The 22220-nt window shown below is 50.1% G+C and overlaps 1 protein-coding gene across 2 annotated transcripts in view; it reads right to left on the bottom strand.

Moving 5' to 3' along the window:
- Positions 1 to 18397, bottom strand: part of TOX2 (TOX high mobility group box family member 2) — a 136758-nt gene extending 118361 nt beyond the window's left edge. Inside the window, exons 1-2 of one of the 2 annotated variants that reach the window (XM_084537704.1) lie at positions 17815 to 18397; positions 11798 to 12166 (exon numbers count right to left, since the gene is read on the bottom strand). In XM_084537704.1, the coding sequence (XP_084393830.1) occupies positions 11798 to 11899 (102 nt within the window). In that variant the 5' untranslated portion in view covers positions 11900 to 12166; positions 17815 to 18397. The remainder of the gene's footprint in view (positions 1 to 11797; positions 12167 to 17814) is intronic. The other variant, XM_084537707.1, reaches the window with a different exon arrangement.
- Between the last annotated feature and the right edge of the window lie 3823 nt (positions 18398 to 22220).

The raw sequence follows: 22220 nt of genomic DNA, 5'->3' as shown, positions 1-22220 counted from the left end.
CTAGCATCACTTCCCAGGTAAACAACTGGTTGCAACTGAGAGAGTGCACGCTCCCGAGGAGGTCCCATGCAATTTGGCACAGGAGAAGAGGTCCCCATCCAGCACTTCTGTAGGAATCCAACATCTTCAGGAAGGTGCTCAGGAGCTCAAATCCCATCGGCTGGCTGGCAGCAAGCACAGGGACCATGCAGCCAGGCTTTGCCCTGCAGGCAGTAGCTGGGTGGAGATGCAATGATCCACCTTAGGTGCTCACTAGAAACCACGCACATAGCACCCGCCAACGCTGCTGCAAACCCACCAGCAGAAACAGAGACCCCAGTGCCAAGAACAAGCTCTGATGCGCGGGTACCGTGCTCTAAAAACAGTTTAAATCCCAGCCCTGAGTGGCTTACAGGGTGTTTTCATGCCTCCCACTGAAAATGCCAGCAAAAAGGGGGGTATTGGCTCAGATCGCCGTGGATAACGTGGCTGGTGGCCACTCACCTCGGGGGGATGCTGAGCCAAGGCGACACGTGGCATGATGTGCCCGAAGGCAGTGGAGTCAGCGCGGGTGCGAATCCCATCCGGCACGTGTAGGAGCCCCCGGAGCAGAGCGTTAGCTTGCGATTCGAGGTTTACATAACACCACCAAGCGATTTTGGCAGAAACAATTGTTATTAGCAAGGGAAAGGAAGCATCAGGAACAGGCGGCAGAGCAAAGAGGCACCTCTTGCGGCAGCCCCCAGGCTAAAGAAAAAAATAACACATGTAACAGAAGAAACACTTGGACAACAGGGAGGAAGAGAGGAAACCTCCCCAAAGGGAATTTGCAGCACAGATGAGCAGGGAATTAAGCTTTCCCTTTTTCACCTCCCTCCCACTCGCTCGGACTAAGCTTTGTGCTTCGTTATGGCGCTCCGCTCAAGCTTGCGCCACTTAAACACAGCAAAGGGAAAATGCTCTCATGCAGGGCCCCAAGCTGTGAGGTCTAAGCAGCTCCTGCTGAGCTGCCTCAGCCCTGCAGACACCAATTGTGGAGCTCAGCGATGCTCAGGCAAGGACACAACACACTCATGGCCTGGCTCTGCCGCTGCATCGGGAAAAGCACCTCCACCTGCAGGAGCTGTGCTCGGAAAGGCTCAGCATCCAACCACGCTGAATGCTTCACGTTGTAAATTTAAAGCCAATTCAGCCTGGGTGGTGCTGAATTAGTACTGTTTGACCTTGAATTTACCTCCAAACAAGCACAGCACAAAGGAAGCTGGGTCTCCCTGTTGGCTCCTCCAGCATCTCCATATGTGGCCAAAGGGACAAGGCCACCGGTTTTGGGTGGCCCAGCTAGTCCCTGTCCGTGCTACACCGCCACTGGGAGCAGCTGAGATGCCCACAGCCATGCTCAGAGGGCAGGATGTCAGCCACCAGCCCCATTTCACAGCAACAGAGGATCTCTGGTCCCTCAGTGCTCTGGCACAATGATCTAGCGGTGGGACAAAGCACAGCAGATCTTCAGAAACCTCCACATCCCACATCTTTCCAGCTGTAACTGTGCTAAGCAAAGAGGCAGCCTGCTTTGAGACCTGGTTTTGCCAAGCAGAGGATCCCTCCCAGGCTGGCACCATCCCCACGCTCATGGCACGATGACAGTGACACAAGCCCTAGATACAGGAGCTCGCTCTTCTTATCTGAGCGGGATTTTGGCAGTCCCAACATGCTGCCCACAATTTCCAACTTTGGGAGCAAACAAGAAGCTCCAGATGAGTTTCAGAACATCGTAAGACACCTCCACAAAACAAAAGGATGTTGAAATCCACGTTTCCCAGATACCTGGCTTTAAGCAGTGCTGTTCAGCAGCCAGGAAGCAGATCTTTGGCTTCACATGGAGGACAGTTCTGGACAGGACTTAAAATGAATCAAGCACAGTTCACAGCAGAAATGTTTCCATGATACACTTGGATTTGCTTGTTCTACAACAATCTTATTTCGACAATGAATACCACATCTTTACTTGTAGAGCCTCCCTGTGTTTCCTGCAAAACCATACTCCCTCTCTGGCCAGGGAGCTTATGAATTGCCCAACAGTTGTACCTGAAATTGGGCATGTTCAACATTTGTTTAGTGTGCAGCAGCTCACATTCAGGAAGGCAGCCCCTAGATATCACCAACACCACGATGAAGACGGGCTTTCAGTCCAGCTGGACGCGGCTGGAATATTACAAAGGGACTTTGCGTGACTCCAGCACAGCCTGCAGCATCAGCAGTCACACACACGGGGCGGCATCGCGGTGCCACGCAAGCTGCAAGTGGGAGAAGCGGCACAGTTCTGTACTAGGCTGCCCTTGTTTCTAGCTTGTCACTAATTTCCTCCCAAACTCTCTCACTGTGACCTTTCCGGCACCCAAAATGAAATGAAATCCTCCACGGCAATACAAATAGTAACACTTTTAGGGAAAGGATGCCAGAGGCGCCTCTGGAGTCTGCAACCTGGATGCCTGCTCCTTCAAGATGTGTTTCGAAATCTCAGTCAATATTGCTTGTTTTCCGAGGAAGGAGGCACTTCACATTTTATTAATTCTAACTAAAGCCCTTTTTATTGCAACCTTGCAATTTAGCATCGTATTGCAGCCATCACCAGCAGGATTCTCACTGTATCAGACCTGCATCCCAAGGCTCTCAGGAGGTATGGGCTGGATGTGGATGTTTTCTTCTTTTGCCATCTCAGTAGTGGAAGGTGCCACTGGAATTATTTTAAATACACTTCTGGAGGTCCCTTCCAACCTATATTTTATGTTTTTAAGCACATCTTTGTCTCATTTGTACCCTCACAAATTTGGTATCCCTACCAGGGTGTGCACCACCGCTGCCCCCCCCAAAAGAAGCTCACTACATGCCGACCGCCTTACTTAAATTGCTGCAAGCTTATGAAGCTCAACAGACCATTTTGATAACATTTTTCCCCTCTCCAAAACCAAAGAGCGGAAAAAAACTGTTTTAAAATTGTTCTCAAAAAGCCTACACACTGGTCTGACTTAAATCAGGTAGTTAAAGACTCCACGTGTGGATTTGCACAGGCATGGTAGAACTCCCTCGTTTGCAAACAGACAGCCACCCACAATTAATTTGCCACCTTGACACAGAAATGCAGGTTGTCAATTAATAAAAAAGCACATGTCACTTGTCTTTGCTTCCCTTTGTGACCTGCAGCCTTTCCTTCTGGGCAGACTTTTTATCGTAAGGGAAAACCAAAAAAAAAAAAAATAACCTACCACTTAATAATGAAAACATGACTCTGGTTTTCTTGGCATCTAATAAATGTTGTTCTCAGCTTTAGCAGATTTATCAGGTTTAAAACCACCATGTCGCCAAAATCCGTCTGGGGTAGAGGAGACCAGACCATAATTCCAGTGCAGGTTCCTAAATATACACAGATTGAAGCCCGGGTGACCTCACTGTCTGGCTGCAGGGTCAGATCCATGGCTCTGCTGGAAGGTTTTTCTTCTGCTTTCAAGGGCCGTTTGATCTTCAATCAACAATGCTTATCAGCAGTAAAGTCTGCCAGCCATTCCCCAAAGTTTGGTATTTTTAACAGCACATTCTTCTTCTCCTTTGAATGCTATTTAGAGACAAGATAACGCATCAGGGGAAAATGTTGCCTCCCCGGGCTGAACGCCGACAAACAGGGCAGGATCCCACCAGGAGGCACAAATGCTTCCCGGAGCTACAACAGACCCCAGCTTCTCTGGTTCACGTTTCCCCCCCCCCTCCCCGGCCCCGCCACAGCATTTCTGCTTTTTCTTCTTCAGGTGACATCCAAGCACTTTCTGCACCCACTGCATGAGCTGGGACAGACCAAGATAATTCAGTTAAGTGTCTCCATGCAAAATTTCCCATAAAAATTTCCTGAAGTCGTGTCTATGCTGCCCAAATTTCTGTTCTGTGAAGGGCCCTGGGGTACACGCTGCCCCCTTCTGATGCCAGGGACTTGACACCAAGTTCCTGAGACTCCCTAAAAATGCATCCCCCATGGGGCTGCTCCCCCAGGACAAGCTCACCCCGACCAGCGCGGTGCTCCCAGTGCCAATGAAAGATGAGAGACACAGAACACATTTAAATGGTTTTCTTTCTTTATTTTTTTTGACAAGGTTTACCTTTGTTTTAGGGTTCAGTAACTGATGAAATGGGAAGTCTTAATTCCACGTCTGGCTTGCATGGAACCCTTTCAGAGGTGTTAAAGTGGAGCTCCACACCTCTGGGAGAAAGAAGCCTTTTGGGGAGCCTCGTGCTCCGCATGCCCCTCTTCCAAGACCTGGATCTTCTCAGTGCTTGGGGTGACCTGAGGCCTTCACAAGAACCCCCAAACCCTTCAGGTACCTCAAAATAGCCCGCTGCTTCTGGAAATGGAGGCCAAGGGCAGTTTTCACCAGGCAAAACAGCCGAGCCACAACACAGCCCTTATCTCGCAGCTCTGACCACAAGCACACGAGCATGCAGCCTCCACCCTGCAAACAAAAGGGGATGCGGAGGAAGAGGATGGTCTGCTCTGAAGGGGAGAGCAGAGGAAGAGCACGATGTGCACACAGACAGAGAAAGGGGACGGAGCCTCCGGATAAATCCAGACGGGAATGGAAACTCTGAGTCATCGGACGGTTTTGTGGGAAGAAAACCTGCTAATGTGATCCAGCTAACCCGATAAAGGAGTGCTCCTCGCTCCCACCCTGCCTGGGAACAGGTCCCACCCCGCCACCTCCCTCTCCTGGCCCCTGCCCGGTTAGAAGCTCAACAGAAATGCAGAAAAACTGCACCATGAGAGCAAGTGGCCAGGTGTTTAAACCAACAGAAATATATACGTGTATGTATATGTAAAAATCTCCATTCTAAACAGTCGTGCAAGGCAGCCCCCAGTGACCAGGCTATAATTAGAGGTCAAGCAGTTGCCTCAGCCCCAGAGTCACCCCATTTCCTCCGATAAGGCTCCTCTGAAGCTGCGTGCAGCCACCAGCACCAGCCGACTCTCAAATCGTCTTTCCAGAATAACAATTACGGGTAGAGGGCCCTAATTTAACACTTAGCTAACAGACGCGCTGGCCACAGAGCTGGGCTGAAATCGCGCAGTCGTCAGGAAGAGATTTAATTATATCTGCAGAGGTCAACCAATCTATGCACGAGATTACGGCGGAGGAGAGATTCTGTGGCATAATGCAAAGATTTCGCCTGCAGGCGACGCAGCAGCCAGTGCCATTTTTCAAAGAAGAAATGGCATCCATCAGAACAAAACCATCACAAGGAAACAATAGAAAGAAGCAGGAGAGGGGGATGTGGATGATTAAAATATTTAAACCTGGCCGCATGTGTGCAAAGCCAAGCAATCCTGCACAGTTTTCAAACACTTTTTTCAGTGGAAAGTGGTGTGATTAGGGTTTGTTTCAGTAAGTTTTGTTGCAAGATTCCCCCTCCCTGCTGCAGCTGAGCCCTGTGTCCCCATCATAAGCTTTAATCATATGGAAACGCATACGGAAAATCATGAAGGTCGAACATTTGAGTTCAAGCCTCCAATTAGGAGTCAATGGCACCAAAGCTGGAATCATGCTAACACTTCACCCCGGCTTTAGAAATGCAGAATAAAATACTAGGAAGAGACTGGGAACATGGTATGCAACAGCTTCAAACAGAAGCTTTGCACTCTCTGGATGGAAAATTGTCAAGGAAAACACATTAGCAGTACAATAACTTAATTTTAATGTAGAGCTGTTAGGAAAACACAATTATATGCTTCATTTACACTGAAAGATATAACCCAACTTATGGTAAAAGCATTTAGAGCTCATTTTGTTAAACAAAAAAATAAATTAGTAGGATGAGCACAAAGGTAACAGGGGAAGTTCAGCACCGAGGGGCGATATCACGCCCTGGGGCAGCAGGGTCCTCACCTCCTGCTCCCTACGCCTGGTGGCAGAGTGGTGCCACATGAAGGCAGAACAAAACCTGAGTTTTTTCTTGAAATGCGGCAGAAATACCACAATGATAACTGCCAGGCAGCGAGCTAGAGGCACCCGTCCTTGCAACCAGCTGGAGTAGAGCCCCACTAGAGCTCCGCAAGGGCTGCCGGCACCCTGCCTCCCACCACCGGGGCCAGCAGCAGCCCTGCGCTGCACGACCACGGGATGCTCCGTCCCAAATACACAGAAAATACGATTTCCCAACAGAAACAGGTTCCCCATTATGGATGTATAAAGCCAATCCCTGTGCCTGCTGCAAGCTCAGAGGTACGGACCAAGTCCAGAGCAATTCATGAATTTACACCGTGGTTATGGATGTGTAACATGCCACGATTTAAAGGACAATGTTTATAATTGATCTGAAGCATCATAAAAAGATCAAAGAAACTAGTGAGATTTTGATCCTGAATTTTCAGACTCTTGATGCTTCTTGTTCTATGGGGACTTTCATGGATCTGGCCCTTAACAATGTTATTCACAACTAAGCCTTACAAACATGTTGCTGTACACAAGCCAGACCGGTCTTCAAAATATCTCAGTTATTCCAAGAACAACCAGATTAAAGCCTTCCCTCTGCGCTTACACATAGGACAACAATTTCTGTGAATGGACGGACATTCATTATTCAGCTCCGAATCCTGGACTTAAAGCCCAAGGCAAAATGAAGCTTCAAACGCTTTCTGTACTGCAAACCATCAAAGATTGCTCTGGAGAAAGCAGGGTCGTCCCACCAAGTGGCTCAAACACTATTCAGAGAAAGCCCTTGCCCATACTCGGGACCTAAAATCCACATTTTGCAAATCAGCAGGAGCTGCCTGCCAAATGAGAATAAAATGGGCCCCAAATTAAAAGTTTGCAGGGCTTTGTTCCCCATCCAAAATCCTCCATCTCCAAAGAAAGATTTTCTACTTCAAAAACGGAGTTGGCTTAGAAAGTAAAGAGGAAAAGAATATATTTTATCTTCCAGCATGGCAAAGCAGTTCTGGAACAGGGAAAAAGGGACCATGTTTATCGCTGCAATTTACAAGTTACAGTAAAAGTCAAACCAAAACAGAATGTTCCGCAGCGATGTATTCATTGCATCGACCCGGGCTCAGAGCAGCAGCTCACATCCCATTTCTGAAGGCTTTCTTAAAAGAAGAAGAGAGCCTTGGTTGCAGATTAATACCCATCGCATGACTAGCGGATTTTAGTTATCCATAATTTATGACGGTGTATCGGCAAAATAGTTTCTCTCCATTTATCAGCTGAAGAGGCAAGGCACGGGGGTGTTTGAAGCTGCAGAGCGACAGAGCCCTGTCAGAAAGATCCAGGACAGGTTTTGGCCGTGCTGTTGATTCTTGCAGATATGCTACAGGGTTAATGGCTCTCTGTGAGACGCTGGGGTTCCCAAGGACCATGGGCATTCCCAGTGTCACAGCAGAGATCCAGGCTGGGTCCTGCTCCTCCCCCCATCAATCATTGGCCTAAGTGGAAATCTAGCATCGTGCTAACCAAGCTTGATCAACAAAACACCAGAAGCAACTAAGAATTTGTACTTAAATCCAAGAGGGAGATGTTGATTCACTCCCCAGATTTGCTCCACGTTTGCCCAGGACCCCTCCTCGCACACGGCAGCACGGCAGTGCTGCACACACCTCGCTCAGGCAGGATCCCTGCTGCACGCCTCCCTCGCAGAAGTGATTTGGCCCAGACTGCGAACAAAAACCTCTCCCTCATACTTACCTACACCTAATTCAAGGTCTCAGAAATCCTTGCATGCTAACAATTCAGCTAGCATACTAGATACTGTCGCAGCGGCTCTGCTAGGAGCAGGATGAGCCCCTACATTACTAGACTGCATTTTTTTTTCCCTTTTTTTTTTTTCCCCATAGTTTACTTCTTGTGAACCACAAATGCAAAAGGTCTCCCTAGATTCAAAGTGGGAAAGATCTCCAACTTTTCACAAAGCAACTGGAGGGAGGTGAAGACATCCCACCAGGGCCTGACGCATACGTGGTGCACAACCACACCGCCTTGCCCTTGTAACACCACTGCAGCACCCAGGCACCAGCCTGGCCCCAGCAAAGCTTCACCTCCCCAGGCAGGGAGCAGGAGGCAGATCTGCAGCTGGTACCAACGTCCCAGGAAAAATGGAGATGCAAAAAGGGGCTTTAGACCCAGATTTAAAAGGGGAACCTGGAACAGAGGTAGGTGCACCAGATAGCTGATAGCCACGGCCGGTGTGGCTCTGATGAGGGCTCCTTTTGGAGATGGCATCACTTTGAGCTGAACCTCCCCAGCCCTTTGCAGCTGCTGCAGAGGCACAACCTGACACTGAAATGGTCCCAACAAAAGAGTGGGGCCTGGTTCCAGCCCACGGGAAGGGGCTGGCATCCTGGTGTGGAAAATGCTCACTGCTATGTGCTCTAGGGAAGCTTTCACTCCGTTATCGCCTCCATACACCAGGCTGAGCCTGGCACCCAGTACAATCCTAAAACACCAGATGAGGAGCATCAGTCCTCCCTGCAGCGGCACTGGGCTCTGGGAAGTTTGGGGTTTGCTCCTCTTCACACACACCACGGCCTCCAGCAGTGCAGGATGCTCCAAGTGGGTCACCCACGATTGAGACTTGGTAGCAGAAGGGCTCCCCAGCTTTCCAACATGCCCAGAGCATAAAAACTCCTCATCAAATGCGGGTGAAGAGGCTCCTTTCCACCCCACTTTCTATACAGGGTGTGCAGCCTTTCACCCCATGCGCCTTGGGGTCGGACTCCAGCACACACTGCAGGTAGGCACTGGCGTTTTGGCTGCCCCTATGAGGGGAACAAAGGGTGGTGAGAGGAAGGGTGAAAATGCAACCCCTGGGGAGGCCTTGGTTGGATGCACACTCCCCATTTCATTATCCCTTTAAACATCCCTTGTCCATTAAAAATGGAAATTCTGGCACTTTACAGGCACCTCCGTAGCTGCAAAGAGAAATCGTGGCTTGCTGCAGCGCGCGAATGAGATCGGAAATCTCACGGTAACAATTTCACATTCAACAAGCACACAAAACAATTCTGTTAACGTCTCGGGATGCTCTGGGCTACAGCGCAGCTCCCTGCGAGCTCCCTGCCTCTGGGCAAAGCGCCTGCCGGCTCCGGGCAAGTTATTTACAGGCAGCGACACTGCGCACAGCCTCCCGGCATTCCCTAAACAAACGAATAAACACAGCAGCCCATCGGGAGTAAAAAGCTGAACCCAAACAAGACAAGTGCTTTAAATCAGAGGGCTTTGAAGCCCCTCCATAAACCCCGCCTCGCTCCCGCAGCATCGCCCCAGCTCAGCAGGGATCCTGCCGGCACGCTCCGGGGCCAAAAGCACTGCGCGGCGGTGCTGCTCTGCTCTCGGGATAGAGCAGAGCCCACGATTTCATACAGCCCTCTATGAGAACTCCTCAGTTTCCCACTTCACCCTCTCCTTCTCAATGGAATTTTACAAGTGGAGATGTTTCGAGGCAGACAACGTCTTATTCAGCTCGGCTCCAGGCCAAGACACCAGCACGGAGCAGGAGCTCAGGGGTAGGGACCGGCAGGAGTTTTTGGAGCTTCACTGAAGGTCCCGCACAGCTCCAAGGATGTGTGTGTGCTCAGACAGCACTTGCTGCAGCAGGCACGAGGTGAGAGCGTGCCGGTGGGCGTATGCAGCCTGCAGCAGCCCTACAAGCTCTCCGGAGTGAAGGCTGCAGGCACAGCAGGCAATACAGGCGGCACCACCGCCCCTCGGCACTGGGACTGCCAGACCTGCGCTCGGTCGAGAGCACAAAGTCAACCCGCTTCGTCTCTGGCTCCGTTCCAGCAGCCTCATCCCGCAGACAAACGTGCACCGCTGCGCATAAGCAAATGACATTTGATAACTCAGAAAAAGAGAAAGAAAGAAAAAAAAAAAAAAGAGCACCCTGAATATCGGAAAAGGGTAAGTCGCTTCCTTTCTTCCTCCCGCTGTCTTAAGATCCTCTGTAGCAGTGACAACAGCAGCATCTGGTGGCAGTGGTCAGTACCTTGGGTGCTCCTCTCCAGTGTCCCATCCACCCGCGCCTGCACCAGCGCTGACCCGTCTCCCGGTGTGCCGGCTGCGCTGGCTGGAGCCCCGGGGACGAGGCTTCCTCCAGCCTCCCCGTGCACGGCCCCATGATGCCTCTCCTGCCACATGCACGAGCAAGCACCCGCGGATCGATTGGGACTAATCCGGGACTAATCTCAGGGATTCAGGCCATGGATGAGCCCACGCTCCCCAAGGCTCGGGCAGGAGATGTTGGGGGGACACCAGGATGGGGCAGCCCCGTGCCACAGGCCTGCTCCAGTGCTGCCTGCCCGACCTCAGGGAAGAACACCAGAACGTAAACTAAACTGTATTCACATCTCAAAACTTCTTGGTAAAATCGAGTTCCTAAAGCCTGCAGGATTTGGGGGTGGCCGCAGCTCTCAGAGGCACAAGCTCGTGTATTTGATCCCGGATCTCCAGCGTTCGCACACTGTATCGGCTGACGTCTCAGCGGCACGGATAACCTGCTCCCAGGGGGCCCGGCTCTCGTTAGTGTTGTGAGAGCATATTTAGCATTTTAAGAGCAACGGCAGTGATAATAAAACAGTTTGAAACTAGCAGTACGCGGATACAGAAGAAATCAATTTAAGTTGTTTCCTTTCAGGATAATCAAGCATCTCAAAATAAATGAGAACTATTAGGTTTACTCCAACTTAATAAATAGAGACAAATAACCCCAGTGACAGAGCACGGTTAAATACACATCCCGACGCATGAAGATGAATTCGCTGCAGCGGGGAAGCCACCCAGCTTTCCTTCTGCTTCTTCACAAAGAGTCCGATCCTGAAGTAGCACAACAGCGAGATGAGCCGAGGGCACCCTCGGCCGCGGTCCCGCCACAGGAGCCTTTCTCCCTTTATTAACTTTTTTCGGGGCGATTCCCGGGATTTGGCCCGCCAGGACGCAGGCACTGGGGGCTCAGGCCGGGACCCTCCCTCCGATCGGCTCTGCGCCCCCCGGCTTTGTTGCTCTTCTCCTCGGCACCCGGCCGGCGGTCCTGGCGGAGAACTCCGCATCCCCCCCGCCCAGCACCCTGGCCCCTTCCCTTCGCCTTCTCCCGGCTGCAGGATATTTCCTAGGGCTCCTCCAGCACTCTCCAACGTCCCCCCACCCTCACTCCCCCCGCGGATCCCTCTCGAGGCTGCGGGAAAACGGCACCCGCGGCGCGGGGCGCGCAGGGAGCGCGGGGCCGGGGGGGCAGCTCCGGACCCCCCCAGCTCAGCCCCGCAGCCAGCGGCGGCCCCGCTCCCGCGTAGCCCGCTCCGAAAACCCCGCCAAGTGCCCGACAACATCAAGCAGCCCGTGAACCGCTCCGAGAGAAACCCTCCCGCAGGGAAAACACGAACCCAAACCCGATCGCTCCCAAACCAACGAAAGCAACCGCTCCCCCCCGTACCCCTCCATACACCCCCCTCCCCCGGCCGCCCCGCAGAGCCCCGCAGAGCCCCGCACGGCCCCGAGCGCTCCCCTCCCGGCGGTGCCGCTCGCAGCAGGCAGCGGCTCCGGGCGCCTCCTCCGCGGCGGCCCCGGGGCGAAGCGAAGAGAAGCGGGCGGCAGCCTCCGCTCTCCTCGCCGCTTCCCGGCCACTTTTAAAATTCCCTCCCGCCGCCGCCAGCACTTTTTCCACCCACCCGGCGAGAAGTTGCGGGACCTCGGCGGGACGCTCCGGAGCAGCCCCACGATCCCCGCGCGTGTGCGTGTCCCTGTGCGCGTCCCCCACCCCCCCCCCCCACCATCCTCATTCACCCCGACCCCTTTACCTTGTTGCAGTGATAATAATCCAGCGGCCCCAAGCAGGGGGGGTCAGCGCCGGGCAGGGAACCCACGGCGGTGGGGGCGGAGGGGTAAAACCTAACGTCCATGCCGGGGCTGCGGGCGGCGGCAGGCGGGGGCTCCAGCGGGCATGGACCCGGCTGCGGCGGCGGCGGTGCCTCTGGCGCGGGGGGCGGGGAGAGGGCGGGAGGCGGCGGCGGCGGCGGCGGGGGGGGGCGGGCGGCGGCCCCCGGCCCGCCCCGCTCCGCACCGCCCCGCTCCGGGGCCGCTATTGTTCGCGGCGGGGCCGGGCGGCGGCTGCCCCCCCCCCCCCCCTCCTCCTCCTCCTCCTCTCCTCCCGGCCGGAGCTGGGACGGCTGGAAAAAAATAAAAAAAAAAAAATGAAAAGGGTTGGAGCTGGGGTTGTTCCCCTCTCGCCCCCTCACCGCGTCCCCGCCGGGGTGGGGGATTGGGGAGGAGGGGGCGCTGTAAAGGTGCGACCCCCCCCCCCCCCACGCTGTGCCCGGAGGTTTGGGAGCGCGCCCCGCTTGGAGCATCGCAGCCCTGCTGCCGGGCCGGGCGCGGGATGGTGCCCGCAGCCTCCCCCTGCCCCGCAGCACTCGGGTGTCCCCCCCCTCCCAAAATCCCCCTGGCAGAAGGACGCGTCCCGGCCCGGCTCGGCACGACCCCAAAGCGGAGAGCTCGCTCCCGAAAGCTCCGCGCCCCCCCCGCGCTCCCTCCCGCCCACGAACCCCGCTCAGCCCCGGCTCCCCGGGGCCTGGAGACCGACGGCCACCGGCCTCCCTTCTCCCCCCGCACCTCTCGGCCTCCCTCCTGCCTCCCCCCGGCCTCCCCCCGACTGTCCCCGGCCGTGACTCGCAGCGCAGAGCGGCCCCGGGACCCCAAACATCCCCCAGCAGCTCCCTTAGGAAACCAGCCCAGGACAACCCAACATCGTCGACCGAGCTGGTGCGGGATGGGATGCTGCTCCCTGAGACACCGAGTTGCCGTAAGCCCTCCGTGAGCTCGCAGACGGCTAGGACAGAGGTGAAAGAGACACTTTTCTGGCAAATTTTTGGTGGAAAAGGCCTCCTTTTATTTTTTTTTTTAAACATCATGACTACGAAGGCACAGTTGCAACTTGCACCCTGCAGGACTGGGCAGCCCTGCTCTGTCTGTAGCTGGAAAACTGCTACATAAATACAGGACTCTTCCACAAGGCTCCTTCACTGCAGCAGTATCTCCCGTTCCTGCCAAATTCAGGAGTGGGGATGCAGGTTGGCATTTCGAGGGAATGCCAGCTCCAGGAATCCAGTGATTATGTAAAAATCACGGCTCTCATTTAAATTAAAAACAAGATTTTAGCCGTCCTGATGGTGGATAAAAAGGATTTGAGGATAAAAATCGATTTGGGCACAACAACTACTTTACTTTTATTATTATTCTTCCAAACAATATGATTTTCCTGAAGAAGCATTGGTCCTTCTGTGTCTGGCAGGTCGGTTTGTGGGAGTTCTCCACGAGGCAAACTGCTCCCAGGTCTCCTCCTGGTCAAAGGCGACGCACGATGTTCTGTGTAACCTCTTTGCTGATCTGCATTCAGCTGATCCGTGCTTTTCCCAGTTTGCACACATCCAGAAAGGGCTGCCTTTCCTCTGTGTTTCAGCAAACACTGCTCAGTCATGTCAAATTCTGGGCTTCGTTATTTTTGTACAACCCTCCCAAGTACGGTGACTAGTATATTATGAAGTATAAATAATTAAAACTAAATGAGAGTTGTCAAAATAATGGAACAAAGTGTATTTTATGATGCATTATTCTGGCTTGTTTATCCACAAAATTCAGTAATTAGTAAGCAGCCTCTGAGTCATTAGTATGAATTAGCAAGGTTTTACTGTATTATTATCTTTATTAATTATCATAATTATTATATTTCATATAGTGTAGAGACATTGCTAGCAGCTTTACAGTTAAGGCTGAATTGGCTTTTTCACTTAAAGCAGGATTAAATTCTGTTGTTTCCCATGAAAATAAATGCATTTTGTCACCGAACTTGCGGCATCTCTCGGCAGATACAACCCGGTTTCTCTTCAGCCCCATTCAAACCATTTTAGCAGCTCGCCTTTTCCCAACGTGCCACCAGTTCTTTAATGTCTCCTCAGATCCTCAAAACATGAGATTCACAACAATCAGCCCTGTCAAAGTTTGCACATTCATCTGCCTTTGGCAGACCTCAAACAGAGACTGATCTGAAAACTCAGGCGTCACAAAGTGTTATTGCTATTAATATCCATAAATGCCTTTTTTTTTTTTCCCTTTATACCAAGGGAAGCTGGCAGAGGAGACGCTCTCCATCAAACACTCTTGCAGCTCACCTCAGGGACGTCTCCAGCGTTTCTGCTCTCCAGGCTGTCAGGACAAGACAACGTGGTAGAGCTGAGTGCCGGCTCGCTCCCCAGCGTGCCCCCAGCCCAGGGTCCAGAGGGCGAGGTGCCATCAGGTGTCTGCAGCCTCTGCAGTGCCCTGCCTGGCACCAGAAGCTCCTGCTGCACCACGGGCACCTCCCTGGGCTCACTATGCCTTCAGGAAGCCTCCCTCCAACTTGGAGGTGCTGCTGAGTGCCTTCCTCCGCCTGTTTTTCTCCCATGTTTCAATATTTTTTGTCCATCTGAACAGTTTGGTGTCTCCTCAGTGGAGCTCACATGCAGATAGGGACCTACCAGGAGATGCAGATTTGTCTGAACTTCTGCTCTCCTCTAGCACTTCAGCTTCCCTGTCAACCTAGGACCAGCATCACACAGCCTCTCCCCGCAGAGGTAGACAGACTAACAGTGCAGAGCTGCTTCCTGGAGGGCAGACAAACCACGCATCCTTCCTGAAGAGCACGGGCTTGTCATATGGCCCCAAAAGGATGGCAAATTGCAGCTACGAGAGCTGCCCCATCAAAGAGCCACCTTACGTACGGCTTCCTCACTGATGGCTTTGGCCAGCAAATAGCAAAAAGGCAAGCAGTAGAACATCCTTGGATGAGGATGGCTCTGATCAGGCAGGGTGTGAGGATGGCTCTGATCAGGCAGGGTATGCACACAGCAGATGTGGTCCTGCAGTATCACCCATGTCAGGGTTGCAGCAGAGCTCAGGAGGGAGCGAGGAGCCTCTTTGGGATTTCTGTTGTCCACATGGGGGGAGTTGAATGAATTTAGGTACCTCCTCGGCTTTGACTGTGGGAGGGAATTTCCCATACAGGGGTTTGAATGCAGGTATCTGAATACTCTGCTTACTGGTATCTGTCCTATCTCTGAGTCTTTCCAGTGGGTCGGAAAGAACTCAGTCTTTCCTTTTCCATCAGCCCTGAATCAGTGCTAGCAGAAAGCAAAATGAGCAACCCTGAAAATCCATCTCTGCAGCAGCCAGTGGAGCAGGGAGATGTTGGGCCTCATGAGAACAAGGTTGTTGTCCCCCCGTGATACCCAGGCAGGACAGGTCCCACATGCAGCCCTGGAGGCTCAGCTCGCTTCACACAAAGTGTTACCACCCAAACATCTGGAAAATGGTAAGTATTGCAGGGGTCAGCCCCAGCCCACCTGCCTGGCATTAGCAGCTACAAAACCTGCAGGCATGGTTCAGGTCAGGCCTCGAGGTGTTCCTCCTGGGCTGGCTCAGCTCTGGAGAAGCTGGATGGCATCCCCCATAGGGAGTGCTGGGTGCCAGATGGGGCGGAGGGTGGTGGGGCAGTCCCACTGGAGCCCCAAACAGGGAACCAGGAAAAACAAATCAACCAAACAAAAACAACAGAGCAATGACCTTGTGTTTGGGCCAAGCATCAAAAGACAAAAGGGATGGACCAGGATGGCTGGAGGGACAGCAGACCTAGCCATGATGCTCACAGCAGAGCTGAGCCTGACAGCAATTAAAAGATGCGTTCTTTTCGTTCTTCTCACAACTGACTCCTCACCAAATTCAGCAGGTTTTTAGCTACTTTGGCCGGGTCATTGAAAGAGTAGCTGCAAACATGACAACTCACATTTCATGCCTAACGTTAGCACTGGAACAGAGAGAGCACAGGGTGATTATCTCAGCAATCCCATTTAAGCCACACTGACTCCTCACAAAGAAGAGAAAACTCTACAGTGAGTATTTCTAAATATTAGGCTAAACCTGAACAATCATAATTTCAAAGGCACCTTTTAGAAGCAGGAAAGTGACTGAATTTATCAGCTTCATTATTTGTTTCAGAGTAGTCCTCCAGCACCCACTGCTCTTTATAAGAGTATATTTTAATTCTTGACATACCATCTAAAATGCCTGCTGAAATTATTTTTTAAAGAATTTTGCACCATGCAATTTATTATTTTAAAATACTGGTATCAATTTTCCACCGTATTATGCAGCTATATGTTGACATTTTAGTCTCATCCCCAGTTTATATCTGAGAACTATTTAATTCAGAGCTACGCTCCTCATTTCTGCTGGGAAGTATATGGATCTCTAAATATTCAGTAGTTTCATTGGTCATAAAAATGCTGAACAAATGGATAAAACCAATTGCCAATAAACACAATGCAAATGTGTACATTAAAATGCAATGAAATTGGATTAATTAAATCCACATTGCATCTGGATTCACATGTAATACAGAACAAAATTAAATGCGACTCGAGAGCTCCCTATTACTTTAAAATGGGTCTGATTGAAAGCGTGTTCATTTACCTGCGTGGGCTCTGGGTCAGGAACTGTGCCAGTAAATAATAACATCCACAATCTAGATAAGCTAGATTTGACCCACAAATCAAGGTTATGAATTTGGCATTTCATGTCATTTAAAATCTAATGTAAAATTGCATCTCTGCTAACAAAACAGATGGTATTAGGCCTTCTTTTTGGCATTGGGTTTTGGTACCTGTCCAAAAAATCTTCTTGACATCCTTTAAATGCAGCTATTTAACCACCTGTCACTTTGCTTTAGATGCCCATTGAATTTCTGACAGGAAAAACATTATTTTGTCTACACATTATTTCATGACACAAGAAACGTAGCACATACACAGCAAAGTTTACACATTGTGTGAAAATCTATTAAAATTAAAAAAGAAAAAAAAAGAAAAAAAAAAAAAAGGAGAGTTGTTACATGCTACTAAGGCAATTACTCCATAATTAATGTCATTGATAGGAGAAAACATTCCAGAAGCCCAAATATGACAAAACAAAACAAGCTCAAACCCAGCGGAGAAGCAGTAAGGGTGCTCACACATCAGCTTACATTGTTCTGCCCAGGTGAAAATACTTCTCTCCTGTCACATACCAGCTTGGCTGACGCTTATGAATGAATCATTTTCCACCAAAAAACTCCATTAGCACGTACATGCTGAAGACAAAAGGTCCCAACAGTGTAAAACACCTCAGCGAGTTCCTTCTCGTGGCCCACGCGGTGCAGGTTGCTGCGTACAGCCAGGCCTTGTGGCTCGGCCTCATGAAAGCCTTGAGGGTTTTACCCACATGGAGCTGTAGCTGGGTGGGACCTCGTCTTTATTTTTTGGCACGGAAACGTAACAGAGCTGGAGGTAGGCATGTTTCACGTAGGCCAAGCGTGCAGACATGGCTGTGCCGGGTGCTTAGCACTCGACTGGATGAAGAGATTCGAGGCATGAGCGCTCTCATGAGCCCTCCTCTCCCTCAGCTTTCGCAGTGAATCAGCCCCCTGCGGGGCCAGCTCAGGTCTGTGTCAATGTCAATGTCTCTGTCTCACAGCACCACAGCGAGCTGGTCTCAGTTTGGGAGCTGCCTGATGTAACAGGAGGATGTTTCACGTTTTGTCAGCAGCCTCATCCCCTCACGCACCGTATGTGTTGCTTCTTCCGGCCAGAAGCTTCAGCACTTGAGGCGAGACCCCTAGCCTCACCTCCTTCACTCCACGCCAAAAGGCACCCCTGATTTTTCCAAACATCGAGTGGCCAACGGGCCCTTCCCTCCTCCAAGGCACGGGACAGCATTTTAGAAAATAATTTTAGAAAATAAATTTACTCACCGACACAGAGTTGCTTGCAAAGTCCTGGCCTCAGGCTCTGCAGTCGCATCTGTCCCGAGACTGCCCGGGGCTCTGGGGGCTCTTTGGCTGTCTGGGACCTGGTGTCCTTGGCTCGCAGTGTGTCCTCCTCCTGAGCTCTGCTGTGTGGGAGGAGGAGGCAGTCTGAACAGTAAGTGTTTGCTCAAAGCTGACCTGGCCGGTAATGCTTGTGTAAATTTTGGGCAGGGAGATAGCAAAAGAGATCCTTGACACAGCTGTGTCTCCTGATGTGGCTGCATCTCCTCCATGTGATGAGAGGAGCCCCAGCCCTGTCCCAGGGGGCTTTGGGCCAGCTCTGCCCAGCTCCCACCTCGGCACTCTGGCACGGTGAGCACTGGCATGCCATGCTGAGGTTTATAATTCCTTCAGAAAAATGTAAGCTTTCCTCAGGCAAACTGTAAGCAAAGAAGTGAACCGTGTCCAGGAGTGTAAATACAGGCAGTGTCTTGCACAGACAGACTTCTCAGATTTTACCCCAAAGGAGAAGAGAAGCCTGCAAGAAGCTTGCTCTGCTGCCACCTGGGGAAGATGTCCAAGGACAACCCAGGAGGCTGGGGAGGTGATGCCCAACTCCACCAGATACATTACCCTGCATGCGACAAAAACCAATTTGTCAGGGTCATATGCCACTTGTATAATTGAGGAAATTAATCCCAGGTGCCTCCCCAGCCACTGGCAGGAGTGCTACACCAGAGATTAATTTGGCTTCATATCTTTAATTTTACTGTGCAGCAGCTGAGAAGAAGCATTGCTTTTGATTTCAAGGATGTCACATACTGTGACCAACTTTAACAGTTTCTTCAGTATTCTTCCTCCCAAAGTAAAGCAGTCATTTCTTATAACTGCATTTTGAATGAATGTCTCAGGCTCACGCTCTGAAAGTGATGCAATTGAATCATCTTGCTGGTTCATTTTGAGGGGTGAAGCCCACACTCCCCTCCTCTGCCCAGAAAATTAATCTTTCTGAGAGCATCTCGCTGACTCTTCAATGCAACAGAGTGATTTTTGTTTTATAAATGATCTCCTGAGCTTGGAATAGTTGGCTTCTTTCTCTAAACTTACTCAATATTTTGGCAGTGTGAGGGAGCTCCCGTATTCACCCTCAGCCCAGGGAGATTATCATCTAATCTTTAGATATTAAGTCTTTAAAATGTTTTTCCTTGTATTCTCTCGCATGAACACACACTGCAGCCATATCTGAGAAACCCAAATATTACTGCCTTAAGAATCGGGGCTAGAAATACATCACAGATTTCACTTGCTATATTATACTTTCCTAATGGCAGAAAGTTACATTTTAAAAGACAAATATTAGCAATGGTTGGTGCATGTTATTAGCTGAGCCAGACAAATAATGGGTTTTCATTTCAATGGCAGAACTGAAGACTATAGCAATGCCAGGGAGGGTGTGGGGAATTATCATGGGTTAACCCCAAATCATCATCTGTCTGAAACAAAACTTTCAGCTCGGTTTCAGGTTACTTGCTGCCCTTTATATCTTAAGATAATTACATCAGTCAGGAAACAGAGACCCTCTTTCAAAGTGAAACCCGAAAATGCCTCATTTTGAAAGTGTTGAAATGAGATATTTTGAGTATTTTCAACCCGTTCCTCCCACCTCTCTTTCTCCTGCAGAAACTAGTTGCAAAATTAATACTGAAAGGGTTGTGAGGCATTGGAATGGGCTGCCCAGGGAAGTAGTTGAGTCACCAGCCCTGGAGGTCTTTAAAAGATGTTGAGATGTAGACCTCAGTGATAGGGTTTAGTGGAGGACTTGTTAGTGCTAGGTCAGAGGACTAGGTGATCTTGGAGGTCTTTTCCAACCTAGATGACTCTGTGATTCTGTGATACTAATCACAAGTTGCTTAACCGTCTGGGCTTTATGACAAAGTCAGTTTTCAGCAAAAAGCTGCTTCAACAAAAACAAAACAAGCTCAGTGTGGGCTCTGCAGGCTGAGCCACTCGGTACGTGTGCTAGATCAACCAAAACCAACTTTCAGACCGGCGATCCCCACACTCTGCAGCTCACTTTCTGACCACTTCAACTTGCCAAAAGAATTTGCTGAGACACAGTATGGGAGAGGACTTATGGATGATGAAAATCAGGCTTTTAGATGGAAGTCAGGTTTAGATTTAAAAGAAGTTAGGTTTAATGGCTCCCACTCAGCAAGCATGCATGTGCTGGTTGACACATACACATGCAGAATTGGTCCACACCGAAGGTCTGAAACACCCACGAGCTCCTGTTCCCACAGCTGCTGGAGGACATCGTGTGTGACTGCAGCAGGAAGAAGGAGGACTGAGCCCATCCTCACATGCCAGGAGGAATTGCTGGGGGGGGGCACATTGCACTGACACAACCTTTTTCCACCATCACATCAGGCTGTGGGCAATTTATCACAGCAAGAAGTTGCCTGGGATCCCAGGATCTGCAGAAAGTTTTTTCCACATCAGATCACTTTAATAAAACAGCAGATAAACACAGTACTTCACTATGGTCATGAGCTGGAGGTACAATGTCCTTTTTTTCACTCCCCTGTTATTCTTGGTTTGTTTGTTTTTGTTTGTTTGTTTTGTGGGCTTTTCTTGTTATTGCTTTAAGCAGATAAAATAGTTTCAGCAAATTAAATGCAAATAAAAACAAATCCAGACACTGCTTCCTGTGGATGCGTAGCTGCCTTCGCCCACAGGCTCTGGGCTGGATGAGCCCCCCAGCTGTCACTTCGTGTCCTGGGCCATGGTGGCAGACCAAGCACCACAATGCGGAGCAGAGCCCCCATCTCCCGGAAATCTGTGCTTTCCCCTGAAAGGGGAGTCTCGAGATTTCAGACAAACCTGTGCCAGCTGACTGTGCAACTAAAGAAAACACTGATGTAATTCAATGAACAATGAGGAACCCAAACTTAGCACAATGATCATTCTGGCTTTGTTTTCGATTTCGGCAGCTCTGCACAGCATTGATTACATTCACAGGGGCCGTGCTTGCAGAAACCAGGGGCTGCAAGGGAGCACATTCTTCCCTTGTATAAGAATATATCCCTACTCCATGTGCATAAGCAGGCTTTTGCAGGATGAAACCCACTCGCACAGCACAATTATATCAAGCTTGAGCATGTGCAGCAGCTCTGCTTATTCTTTTGGCCACTTTATGCAGAAATTCAACCCCAAACGATATTAAAAAACACAGGACTTGGACACAGCACTGTTACAAGCGAGGCCCGTGGGAGCTGGCAGGCATGGAGAAGCCTGCTCCATCCACTGAAATTCCAGTAGTGAAATCCTGGCCTGGGCTTCCCCCAGTCTGGTTTCTAACACGAATTTCAGGATTTCTGCAAGCAGTACCCTTCAGCATAAAGGTTCTTGCATTTGTAGGTATTCGTGGTGTGAACTGCTCTGTTGCAATGCTGCATGCCACTAAATCCATGTTAAAATCCAGCAAACAAAACCCAAAGTCAGTCTTCTCCAAGTTTTTAAATTTAGTTCATATGTAAGTGTTTTTTTTTGTTTGTTTGTTTTTTGTTTTTGTTCTTTCAGCTGAATGCAAGTTTCTGAGATGGTGGTGTGGAACAACCAGCCCAGGAACTGAACTGAGTGGCAAGAAATGAAATGACTGCAAACGAGAGAGTAACAACACCAGCCTTACTTGCACAACCATGGCTCTAGCATCACATTTACTGTTCATGAAAGATCCCAGAGCCATGCGGGTGGTTCTCCAAAAACATCAGCTCAGCAATCAGGCGTGGTCAAAAACATGACAAGAATGCCAGCGATTGTCAGGTGAGACAAAACAGAAAAATTCACTTTGTCTGTGTCTAAATTCTTGCTGTGCCATCTTCTTAAGTACTGCAAGCAGTCCTAATGTCTCCTTCCAGAAAAGATATGGAGGAACTGGAAAATTTAGGCAAGTTTAAGGCATTATCAGAGTTGTGAGCAGGTTTCACAGGGGGAGCAACTATTAGGGTAGGTAAATACATCTAATTTTTGGCTGAGAGAAGAAACGATTGAGGGTGTTCTGATAAAGACATCTCAAACCATGAACAGTGTGGAGAAGGATGCTCAGGATCAACCATTTATTATCTCTTATAATGGAAAAACCATTGGGACCTGAATGAAATTATCCTAAAAAAAAGTAGTTGTCCATCTCATAGGAAATTAAATTGAGGAACTCATTGCTATAGGGCGCTGTGGGAGCAAACATACAGGTGGGTTTAAAAGAGACAAGTCCTTGAAAGCAATTAGTAGTGATGACCTGAATATTTAACTTCGGGAACTCTCTACGTTCATATTTCCCTAAATCTGAGATAATACCTTCGGGAGGTGTCATTCAATATAGGCTTTGTCTCTTTTACAGTTTCCTTAAGCAGTCA

The sequence above is a fragment of the Aythya ferina genome (genome assembly GCF_964211825.1).
Source record: "Aythya ferina genome assembly, chromosome: 16".
Taxonomy (NCBI): domain Eukaryota; kingdom Metazoa; phylum Chordata; class Aves; order Anseriformes; family Anatidae; genus Aythya; species Aythya ferina.
The sequence above is the reverse complement of the archived record's forward strand: the minus strand, read 5'-3'. Positions and strand labels throughout refer to the sequence as shown.